General features: G+C 38.6%; 1 protein-coding gene across 1 annotated transcript in view; it reads left to right on the forward strand.

Moving 5' to 3' along the window:
• The first annotated feature begins 2869 nt into the window (after positions 1–2869).
• The window catches only part of LOC122802505 (b(0,+)-type amino acid transporter 1-like), a 485360-nt gene continuing 476159 nt past the window's right edge, over positions 2870–12070 (forward strand). The window contains exon 1 of the mRNA XM_044072192.1: positions 2870–3625. Coding sequence (XP_043928127.1) covers positions 2870–3625 — 756 coding nt within the window. The remainder of the gene's footprint in view (positions 3626–12070) is intronic.

Raw genomic sequence — 12070 nt, forward strand, 5'->3', positions numbered from 1 at the left:
TGTTATAGTCTATGTACCAATGCATGTGCTGTATCACTTTGCAGACAAGAATGTGAGCAAACAATATTCTGTCACCTTGCAATGAATGCAGATATAGCTTGCTGAACATTGTAGTATGGACTAGATATAAAAATCAAGTACCAGTTTTTTGTGTTTTTGTAGAACATAGAATTTTATATTATATTGAAATAACTTATTCTGTACTGCTTTGTCTCAACTTATTTATTCCTTTGTTTGTCTGCTGACTGGGAAAGTTTTATTGGCAAAGCCCATTTTCAACAGAGGCCCAGGGAGAAAAGCTCTTTCACAGTGCATTTACATTAGCCAGTGAATTTCAGACAGTTCTCAGAAAAACAACTGTTACATTTCTCATAAAAAACATAATTATAAGGCAGGTACATACAATAAAATGTTTACATCAGCAGTTATAAGTTTATACAATTCTGGTGGCTGTAAAATCTTTCAGGAAGTAAATGTATTGACAGTGCAGAAGGGAAAACGTAAAGAAGTTTAGTGTTTTTACATTTCAGTAAAGAAAGTTTTGTAAGGAGTTCAAGATATGTAATGAAGTACGTTATACAATTATATAGGAAGGGAGATTTTAGTATTGTGTACGTTTGTAAACAGTTTAAGAGATATAATGAAGTAAGTTTTAAAATTATGTAGGAGGGGAAGGGAGATAGTTGTATTGTATAGGAGGACAGTGGTAATAGCATATGACTGAGAGAGCATGGCATAGGATTAGTTCTGTTTAGGATGCCTGTTCCAATTTGGTGTATCTAGAGGGTTTATGGCTTAGTATACAGGGAATCTATGACAAGGGCTGAGAGGTGGATGGGGCAGTTAGAAAAAGAGAAAGATGAGAAGTGCTGTTTAAGGGGGGTTAATAGGGATGTATTGATTCAAGTGCAGGATGAAAATTGTTAAGGGTGTAATGATTCAAGTGAAGATGGCAAAAAGTTATTGATAAGCAATAATAGGGATGTGCTTCTGAACTGCAGATGTTTCACTCTGTACTTATCACGAGTTATTGTAGGAGCCATTAAATGATCCAGTTAGGTGTCAGCATTTCAAGGAGAGCGCACTTCCAGGAGTCTTTGCCTTGCTTGTCCCATGTGATGTTTTTGTTTAAGGATTATGACAGACTGATGAGGACTCAGAGATGCACTGGTAAGATACTATCTCCAAGCCTTGCTGTACTCACCAAGATGATCCACCAGTGTCACAAGCTGCAGTATTCGCTGCTGGATTTTACCCTCTACCTAGAGTCATGGTCTCCTCTTAACATTTAATAACTAATCTTCACTATTTCAAATAAAATTAGAATAAATATATTATAGGATCACCTATTTTGTTTCTTGGCATAGCAGTGGTATATAACAGTACCTCTCTCTGTATGACATCAAATTGCTTTAACATAACCACTACCTAATACTAATACTACAATGTTCAGCAAGTGCCTTCATTGTAAGGTGACAGAATGCTGTCTGCTTACATTCTTGTCTGCAAAGTGATACAGCACATGCATCAGTACACAGACTATAACAATGGCAGTAACACATGGGCCCCAGCAGCAGAATTCATGTCTAATACAGCGATTCATGACATCTGAATCATACCTTTCCTAACAGTCTTAAATGTCCTGTCATGTCTACCTGCTGATCATGAAATTGTGAAACTTTTCATGTGCCATGTGCACATCACTGACAACACAGACAGCCACAAAATAGTTGTCTAACCATCGGTATCCCAGGAAATGGCATGTTGATGCATCCCTGTGCATGCCAGACTTATCCTTGTGCATGTCCATGATACTGATAACTACAGTGTGCTGTGTGTCCTTCACTGTCATGGGTGTCACATATCACAGAGTACCATGTATTCTTCTATTGTCACATTCATAGGCAGTATACACAGCACTGTGACTTGCACTGATTCCATACACCATTGTAAGCTACAGGTAACCACATTTCAAGTATGTTCAATGATCAAACACAACATGCTAAGGTATATGTGATGTTTCAAAACTCTTCTGACTTTATCCTTTATCTACCTTTTCAGATTCAGACGCAGTAAAGATTCAGGCAAAAATGCTTAGTTTGAGACCATACATTCCTAACATATCAGCATTTTCTGACTTCATGGGCTGAAAGGTATATTTTGCAGTACAGAATAGCTAAGTTCCTATCTTCTCCAAAATAAAACATCCACACACAAATCCTACTATATCACTCCCATTGTTTTATTCTGTGAGAATTTTTTTCTTAGAAAGGAAATATAAAACAAATTAATGATTGCTGCTCTTGCATCATGGGTTTAGAGACTAAACAGAATAGCTAACCATAAAACAGTACAAACATTTTTATACAAGGACATGCAGCCAAAATATAGTTCTGTCTTGATAATAATTGTTTTGCTTAATAGCTGCTTCACATAAAGGTTTTCACTAACATCATATAATTAGGACATTGATTATTGTTTTCTTGTTTTTACTCTTTGCAATGGATAACTGCTAACTTAGTTTAGCCATAAAATCTGAAAAAGAATGTTTTCTTTGCATTGCAACTGAAGAACTCTGCTAACTAAGCTAATTAGTTTCACTTGTTAGTCAAACACTTTAACTGACTGATAGCTAACTTGTGTTTTATTTTCTAGATCAGAATGAGTCATGCCCGCAAATGTAGTGTGGGTTCAGCCAACAGAAAACTGCATTTCACAGTAACTTTAAATGAGTATAGTGCAAATCCTTTCAATTATTAATGCAATATTGGTATTGTTTTCAATGACGCAGTCATAATATCTGTACAGTACTTATCGACTTCCTTCAGTTTTTCTTTGCAGAAACTGACCAAAAGAAACGATAACAAAGATGAAGAAAGAAGGAAGGGAAAACCCAAAAAGTGCCTCTAAGATGCCTGACAAGATTTTCAGTGCAGGATCACAATCTACAGCTCTGAAACGAGAAGTGGGACTTGTCAGTTCTGTGTGTCTAATTGCAGGTACAATGATTGGTTCGGGCATCTTTATGTCACCTGTATGGGTGCTGTATTATATGGGCAGCCCGGGTGCCAGTCTTTTAATCTGGGCTGCTAGTGGTGTGCTGTCTATGTTGGGGGGTCTCTGCTATGTAGAACTTGGGTCCATCATAAAGGAATCAGGTGGAAATTACATTTATTTGTTTAGAAATATTGGGTCATTTCCTGCTTTTCTTTACATCTATACAACATTAATTTTGACTGGGCCCTCAGAGACAGCAGCTGTTGCATTAAGCTTTGCGAGGTATGTGGTTGTACCATTTTATGTGGGCTGTGCTCCACCTCAGGTGGTAGTAAAATGTGTGGCTGCCATCTGCATCATAGTGGTAAACATTATTAATTGCTTTAACGTGAAACTGGCCACATCTACACAGAATGTCTTCACTGCAGCCAAAATTCTAGCATTGTGTCTCATTCTTGTTGGTGGAGTGGTTGTGTTAATAAGTGGTCAAACAGAGAATCTTCAGAATGCCTTTCAAAATACAGCTGTTGGTTTTGGCCCGGTAGGGCTTGCCTTCTACCAGGCTCTGTGGGCCTATGACGGATGGAATATGCTAAACAATGTGACTGAAGAAGTGAAACGTCCTGAGGTCAGTATACTTCTATTCAAACTATAGATTACTAAAATTATTGTGTAACTGAGTATTGTCTTAAAAAATCCTATGTCTTTAAATATGATTTATCCTTGAATATGCTGTTTATGTGGAAGGTAACAGAAGGTAAAATATGTGTGGTTCGACAATTACAGCATAGTCATGTATTTTTCATTTATGAAATTGGAGCTCTGTGCCATTCTAGCAGTTTGGAATAATGTATTTACTACTCAAAAATAAAGTAGTAAATAAAATATACAGAAAAGACTATGCTGTACTTATGCAAGTAAAGAAGCAGATGAGAATGAGTGAGGAAGAGAAAGGACTTGTATGATTATTTAGTGAAACATTTACACAGGTTATAAGGAATGCAGTACATCAGGAAAACATGTCAGTAGATTAATTAAAGTTATTTGTGAGGAATCTGCATAACAATTACAGATTATAAAGTAAAGTGACAGAGGTAAAGAATTAGGCTGCTGGACACTCTTTTAATAATATGCATGATATTTTTTTTACAATTTTTTTTTATTTTTCCTATTTGTAATTAGCAGAAGAGGTATTACATTGGTGTATATTGGTGCCTCATAATGCTTGAGCTCCTGATTCAATTCTTAGATGCGGTACCCTTTGTGTTCATAAGTTCATAGGCTAGTTGCTGTTGCTGGCCATTTTAAGCCTAGCCAATTTCCCTTTTTGTGCTCAAAATAACCAATCCCGTTTAGTTAGAGATTGGCCTTGCCCATCCCAGGGTCAGTAATTATATATTACACCTAATGAAAATAACTGGGATCATACCATAGATAATCTGAGGGGACCCATGCATGGGATAAAGCATTTAGAAGCTGCCTCTGTCCATTAGTAGTAGAGGGGGCAGGCATGGAATAAATTTTCTACTACCCATCCATAGATTCAAGATGCACCTGAATGTGGACAAGGATGCACTTGGATGGCGATACAGTTCCAGAGCAGAGATCCCAATTATTCTCACTAGGGATAATGTATCATTATTGACCATGGGACAAGTAAGACCAATGTAACACCAAATGGGACAGATTAAATCAAGCACTGAAAGGGAAACTGGCTAAGCTGAAAATGTCCCACAAGGGCATCTAGCCTAATACTTACATATTAGCCTATGAAATGACTAAAAATACATTGTATAACCAGGTACATATGAATGCGCCTTGCCTATAGCAGTTATGTATAAATTAACAATGATTATGTTTGTATAAACTACTCCATGGACTTAATAGATAAGAACTTTCTGAATATTACAGTCATTACAGAGTATAACTGAGAAATAAACAAGCAGTTTTGCTACTATTGGAAAAAGATAGAGAGGAAGAGAAGGTGAAACTAAGAACGGTCATCTCTTGAGACAAGAAAATAGATAACAGCAAGAAAGTAGCAGGTAAACTAGAGATGCATTATGAGACCATCTTGTTGTGTCTTTCGGCTTTTCCCAGTTAGGGGTCGCCACAGTGGAACTCCGGTCCGCTAATGATTGGCAGTAGATTTTTACGTGCCGAGTTGCCGGCCCTGACGCACAACCTTCAATGAAGGTACACCCATTCATGCATGTCTCCACACAGAAGAAGCTCTAGCTGTGAATCGAACAGGACAACATCTTACTGTGAGGTGACAACACTACCGCAGTACTGCATTATGTGACACTGCAATTCTTCCATGGGTTATTTAACAATTCATCACCTCAAGGGGAGGGAAAACAACATTGTTGTTGAAACACTATTTAGAAGAGTAGAAAAACAGTGGACATTGCCAAATGCTAACAGACACATCTGTACTACCACAGCTGTCATAAACAGGATTGGGATTGATACCTTACATGGGAATTGCCTCAATCAGCTTGTATTATTATTCATTGTAAAGAATGTCAGTCTCAGATGGGGGCAGGGACGGACAGGATCTCAGAAACATATGTCAGCAAGGACTTAGTATGGGGTGACCACTGCTGCTCATCTTTACCATGCTAAAGTAAAAATGCTGGACATGAAGCTAGCTGACTTTGGCAGGATGGGAAACTGCAACAAAAAACAAAAACTCCTTCTATAAGGTGGTATAAAAGAAGTATCCATGTGTGCGGAGGGTAGAGAAGGGATCATAACTGCCATAAGAGCAGCAACCAACTATTGAGAACAGGCTTCCCATCCATGTGAAGCACAGCCCCTCCATAACTCTGTTTAAATGTAGCCTTGACCAATGGATGGGAAATCAGAAATTTACCCTGGGTCTGGCCTTCATGTCTCTGATAGACAGAGGCAGACAGTAATGCCCAGTCTAAGATACCCCCCATATAATCTCTAGAAAATTCCTAACTAACATACCCCTCTGAATAAATGCCCATGATACTTAGGAACACAATTGGGTTGGACTGCAAGGCTAGGCTTATAAAGGTCCTGGTGTTCATTACGACAGTATACTTATGAACCTATGAACCTCTAAGGAAAAATATACTTCTATGCAAATAACAAAAATGTTTTGTAGTAAGGCTGATACAGAAAGAGGGTTAGATGAGGTGAGGCAGAACATGTTAAAGTTAGAGGCGCCTTTAACTCTGGCAGTTTAATTTCAAAGCATAGAAATGTAAGATAATACACCTGGTTAACAAAAATCCAGGGAAGGAATACATAACTGATTCATCAGAAACTCAACTCCCTTTCTCCACAGAGCAAAAATATCACAATGTTTTACTACATAAGCCTCTCTCTTTTACTGGGCACAGAGACTTTTATATAGCTACACTTATTATTTCAAGTTAATGCATTCTATTATCTATAAACTGTCATCAAATATAGGCCCAATTTCTTCTCAGCCATCTGTGAAGGATATTTCTTAAGGCTCATCCCAGCCTTGTGGAATAACATTCCTCTGCAAATTACTGCATTGTAAAATCTTAACTCTCTTTAAGAGAAAGTTAAATTTACTCCTGATTTAGGAATACAAATGCTCCTGCATTAAGGATGCTGGTTAAGTTTACTTACCTAGAATTGTACATCTTTGATTGCAGCCTTACCAGCCTTTATATTTAGTTATTTGGCTTAAATTTGTGCTTAGTTTTACACTCTGATACAATGCCAAAAAGAACCTGTGATTGATTTGAAGTAAAACATTTTTTAATTATTTGCATTTAAGCATTGTTATAAGGATTTGCATTCTTTAGACCTTCCTTGTTAAATTGTATGTTTGTTGTATGCTCCTTTCATTTTGTTTGCACAGATATTTATGAGAACCATCTTTATATTTACTTGTTATGTTCTACATTCTGCATATTGTAGCATATTCCTATTTCCTTATTCTTCTGTGTGTGTGTGTGTGTGTGTGTGTGTGTGTGTGTGTGTGTGTGTGTGTGTGTGTGTGTGTGCGTGGTATATATATATATATATATATATATATATATATATATATATATATATATATACATACACATATATTGTGTTACATTTCATTAGTATGTGGCCCAGATCTGTCTGCAAAAAGTCATGTATCAGCCAATCAAACTAATTAGCAAACATTAAATAACTAAAAGTTGAGGGATTCTGTTATGCATTGGTGGAGGTATTACCAAAAGAGTGAAAGTTGTTTTGTTTCTTACACAGAAAGCTGGTGAGACTACAACATAAGGAGTACTGTGCACAGTTATATCACCAAAAGAGATATGTTGGCAGAATGGAAGCTATACAAAGAAGTCAACAAAACTGTGCACGGTCTACATCTAAAATACTCAGCAAGAGATGCTAAATATACTTAATGTGAATAGAAGTGGGGCATTAAAGAAAAATTAAACATTCTAGAAACAATTCACAGAAGCATGGTATTTTTCATAAGATGTGTTACACAAGAGCAAATACGCACAGTGTGAAGATGGAGGCTGACTCAAATGTAATATGAGGAAGTATATTTTCTCATAGAGAGTTGCAGCTGTATAAAATTGCATTATGAAATTGTGGAAAAAAACAATAATAATGTGAAATTCAAGAATGCAGAAGACAGACAAATCTTTCTAGAAGGATACAAAAAGAAAAATCATGTTGGTTAATAAGGATTTGGATCTTGTCTATCAAACAGGACATAGTGGTAGTCCAGATGGGATAGGTAGCTTAGTACATTTATAAAACTGTTTCTGTGATTAAATTATTAAAATATTGCCATACATAGGATGGTAGTAGCTAGGAGATGTGTGAGAGAGGAACAGTTAACTTGTTAATTTAGGCAGTGGGATATTCTATTTGTTTATCTATTTATTTATTTTATTTGCTTGTCAATTTGTTAACTAGATAGGTGGCCTAGTCCAAGGACCTTTTTCAGTCTTGACGTCAGTGTGGTTGGATAAGTAGAATTTTATCAGACCAGACCACACAGCCTCTCCTTCCCCTGTACTGCATCATTTGTAGAATGTTACCTCATAGCAATAGACAGAATCTTGTTTCAGTGCATTTTTAACAAAAAGTACCTAAAAAATATAGCTTATACGTGAACAAGATTAGACTCACCACATGGTATTCAGTAGGCTTAATTTAATGGCATCTAAAGGTATGCATTTGTTACAGTTTTTACTTGAAGTCATTAGTTATAAAATTATTCTAAACTGGAAATAGCATGGGGATTTCAGGAGGTGAGTGCACCATAAAACTATCAAGCCGGCAAATCAAAAGGCTTATAGCAAGCACAACTATGCTCCTTACTACATTCGAGGATTTACTTCAGAAACTAGGGAACATTATGAAAGAGATGTTTCATGGAGGCCCCTAGTTTACATAATCTGCTCTTTAATTATGTTTTATCATTCCATCTCCAGTGGTTTTATCCCCATGCAAGGAGTAAACATCTGAATTTTTAATTTTAGTGTAGTACATGGAACATGGAGGGAGGCTGCGGTGGTGCAGCAGTTAGAGTTGTTGCCTCACAGCAAGAGGTTCTCTGGTTCAATTCTCAGCTGGGCTGCCTTCTGTGCGGAGTCTGCATATCACATGGGTTTCCTCTGGGTGCTCCGGTTTCCTCCCACATTCCAAAGATATGCGGTAGGTGGATTGGACACTCTAAGTTGGCAATAGGTGTGAGTTTGTGTGTGAGTGAGTGGAATAGATGAATTACTGCTGTAGGGCTAGCCACCCAGTGGTGTAAGCCTTGGCTCAAGCTGATTGTCACTGTTGAAGTGAGACCCTGACCCCATGTGCAGAAATGGGGAAAAAAGGGGTTGAGGATGGATGGACATAGAACATAGATTCATAGGTAAAGTCTATGCTAATGGCCACAAGGGACATTTTAAGCCTAGCCATGCATCCTGAATGTATCCAGGTTTGGTACTCTAGAGGTTATTTTTAGGGGTATGTGTAAGCTAGTGGGTGATGAGTGGTCAAACATTTACAGATGACCTCTATTCATTAAAGACACAGGTGACAGACCGGGGTGAATTTTTGATTTCCCATGCACTGGTCCAGGTTAAGCTTGAATAGGGTCAGAGAAGAACTCTGCTTCACATGGGTGGTAACCTGTTCCAGAGAAGGTGTACTCTCTGAGTGACATACTTGTCCCTCCAACATGTCCTTTTTATGTCACAAGCAAGGTTTAAGTCTCTGGATCAGGTAGTTCTGATGCTATTTTTTTTTTGCAGATATGCAAGAGGCCCATCAGAGTAGGATCCTGGGATGTCATGTATGCCAGACATAGATCACCCCTCAACTATCTGTAGGAGACAGAGTATAGGGATAGGACTTTAAGTCAATATGCATAGGACATATTGTTAACACTGTATATTTTGTAGGGAACCATTGTGGACATTCCAGTTGTTGTATATGCCTGATCAGGTACATACTGAAGAGGGCATTGCACTCAGTGACAGAGATGATAAGGGCTGATAAGGGCTGAGCACATGGAACAATGACTTCCTTGGACCTAGATGCAATACCCTTGCTTATAAGTTGAGCAACATTGTCTTGGTGACCATCTTGAAGAAGTCTACCAGAATGAGTAGGCACGATCTTCCCTTGACAAAACTAAATCTGGGTTGGATCCTGTATCTGGAGTTTTCCAATGTCATTATTCATAATTTTCATGATAATTCTTTACATGGCTTTGCATATGAGTCTAGTAACACTAATGGGTTTGTAGTTTATGGGGTTCCTAGAAGGCCCACACTTCTGCAAAGGGATGACTGTTGCAGTTCATCATTTACATGGCATGAAGCCTGACTACATGCCATGGTTAAATAGTGATTTTTAGTGGCCCTGATAGGTTGTGGTTCATTCTGTTTAGGGGCCATCTTGGGATATTACTGCAGCCCATCTATGAGATGTTCTTAGATGTTCTTGGTCTTGGAGACTATGTTTAGGACCTGTTCTCTCATGGTAGTTGGGGGGGGGGGATTGTTGTCAGTGACTGTGGGACGAAGGAGATAAAACTGGAACTGAATTTTTTGTCCAGTATATTCTGGCTCCATATAGGAAGACTCCATTTATAATTAGATCTGCATATTGTTGTTTACAGCCTTTGATGTTATGGACATAACTAATGAAAGCCTTGTGGTTGTCCTTTGCCTGGGATGCCATTTTTACCACAAAAATGGCTTTGGTAGACCTGATTTGCCCTCTGAGTTGTTTGTTTAGAATAATTACAGCATTTTTATTCTGCTGGGCTTTCTGTTTCCTAATGTTTGCTAAGAGTTTTTTCTGTTATGTTATACAGCCTATTGATGTTTCAATTCTGCCATGGTGGCTTGTTTTTTGATTTTTTTCCTGACCTCATATCTGTTAGTCACAGCTGTCACTATGCATTTGTTAATATGATTATAGAGAGTATCTGTAAACAGTTCTGCATAGGTAATTGTGTTCTCAGGGTTTTGGGGGGCTTGAAATTTTGACATGTTATCACTTACTAAAAGGAAGTTGGCCTTAGAATAGTTCCTAAATGCCCTGGGGTTAGCAGGTATCATGGGTTTTATTTTTATTTCAAAGGAAGCAGCTTTATGGTCTGACCTTAAAAGAGAGGACATTACATGGGGGGAGGGGGGATGCAGCATTCTCCCATGTTAGTGATGACCAAGTTGAATATGTTTGCCCCACTAGTGGGCATGTGGACTATCTGGTCCAGGAAATTAGTGTTTATAAAGTCCAGGAATCTCTGGGTCTGCAAGTTTGGGGTCATGTATGATTCCCAGTTTATAGTAGGATATTCAGTTACCTATGAATATGGTACTCATTTGAATGGTGAGCATCTCCAATATACTTAAGCATGAGATATGTTTTTTGGGTCTTACAGGGAGACCTATAGCTAGCAAGGATATTGGTTGGGACTTTGCTTATGGTAATTTGGAAATGGAGAAGCTCAAGCACATGATCCTGTTTGACCAGCCTTGAGGTAACCTTGTTATCAATGTACATTGAGATCCCTCCATATTTAGTTCTTGCTTGTATGGTACCTAGCCTAAATGTGTGGAAGGCTTTCTAGCTTTGCACTGCCAGGGTGCTCTCCTCTGTTTTAAACCATGTCTCGGTATCCACACAGATGTCTGCCTACTCCAGAGTGATGAGAACTTGGAGGAAATGTAGTTTCTTGTTAAGACTGCTGGCATTGAGAAGCAACACATTTAAGTTCCCTTAGGCTGGTTTTGCTGTGCTGAAGGTGTGGCAGTTTGGCATTGCCTAAAAAGGCACTATGGGGGAGAGCAATGTTTTAGCCAGTATTCAAAGGCTTAGCTGTGACAGGTACAGACCATCCTTGACAAAACAACATGGTCTGTCAACCATATCCTTCCATGCTGGCAAACATTGCATCCCCTTGGAATGGCACGAGAAGCTAAGCCAATCATCCGCCACATAACGCATGCACTCAAGTCACTCCACAACAAGTACATATATGACTCTGTCATTGTCCATGCTGGAGTGAATGACTTGAGACGTGCCTCCCTGGACTACATGAAAAGAGACATGGAAGAGATCTTGGATCATGTGACCCCAGGCAGGTATGACCCTAGCCCTGAGTAGCATCCTGCCTTCGCCCAGAATGATACCATAGTATAAGGACAAAATGATTGACTTCAGCAATTGGCTAAGCTTCTGGTGTCATTCAAAGGGATCCAGTATTTGTCTGCCTGGGAAGACATGATCGACAAACCACAATGCTTTGCCAGAGATGGTCTGCACCTGTCACCCCTGGGGTTCAGGTTACTGGTTAAAGCTCTTGCCACCCCTATAGTGCCTTTTTTAGGCAAGGTTCAAAGGATAAAACCACCACCGTAACAGATACAAGCATGCAAAATCTGAAGGTAATGCTACTCAATGCTAGAAGTCTAAACCTCAAAATGCAATCTCTCGAGGCACTCCTAAAAATGGAGAACATCGATATCTGTGCAGTAACTGAGACCTGGTTCAAGACTTCAGAGAGCACCCCTGCAATACCAGGATACAATTCTTACCACACTTT

The sequence above is a fragment of the Protopterus annectens genome, chromosome 1.part0, assembly GCF_019279795.1.
Source record: "Protopterus annectens isolate FY-2018-M chromosome 1.part0, PAN1.0, whole genome shotgun sequence".
In the NCBI taxonomy this organism is placed as follows: Eukaryota; Metazoa; Chordata; order Ceratodontiformes; family Protopteridae; genus Protopterus; species Protopterus annectens.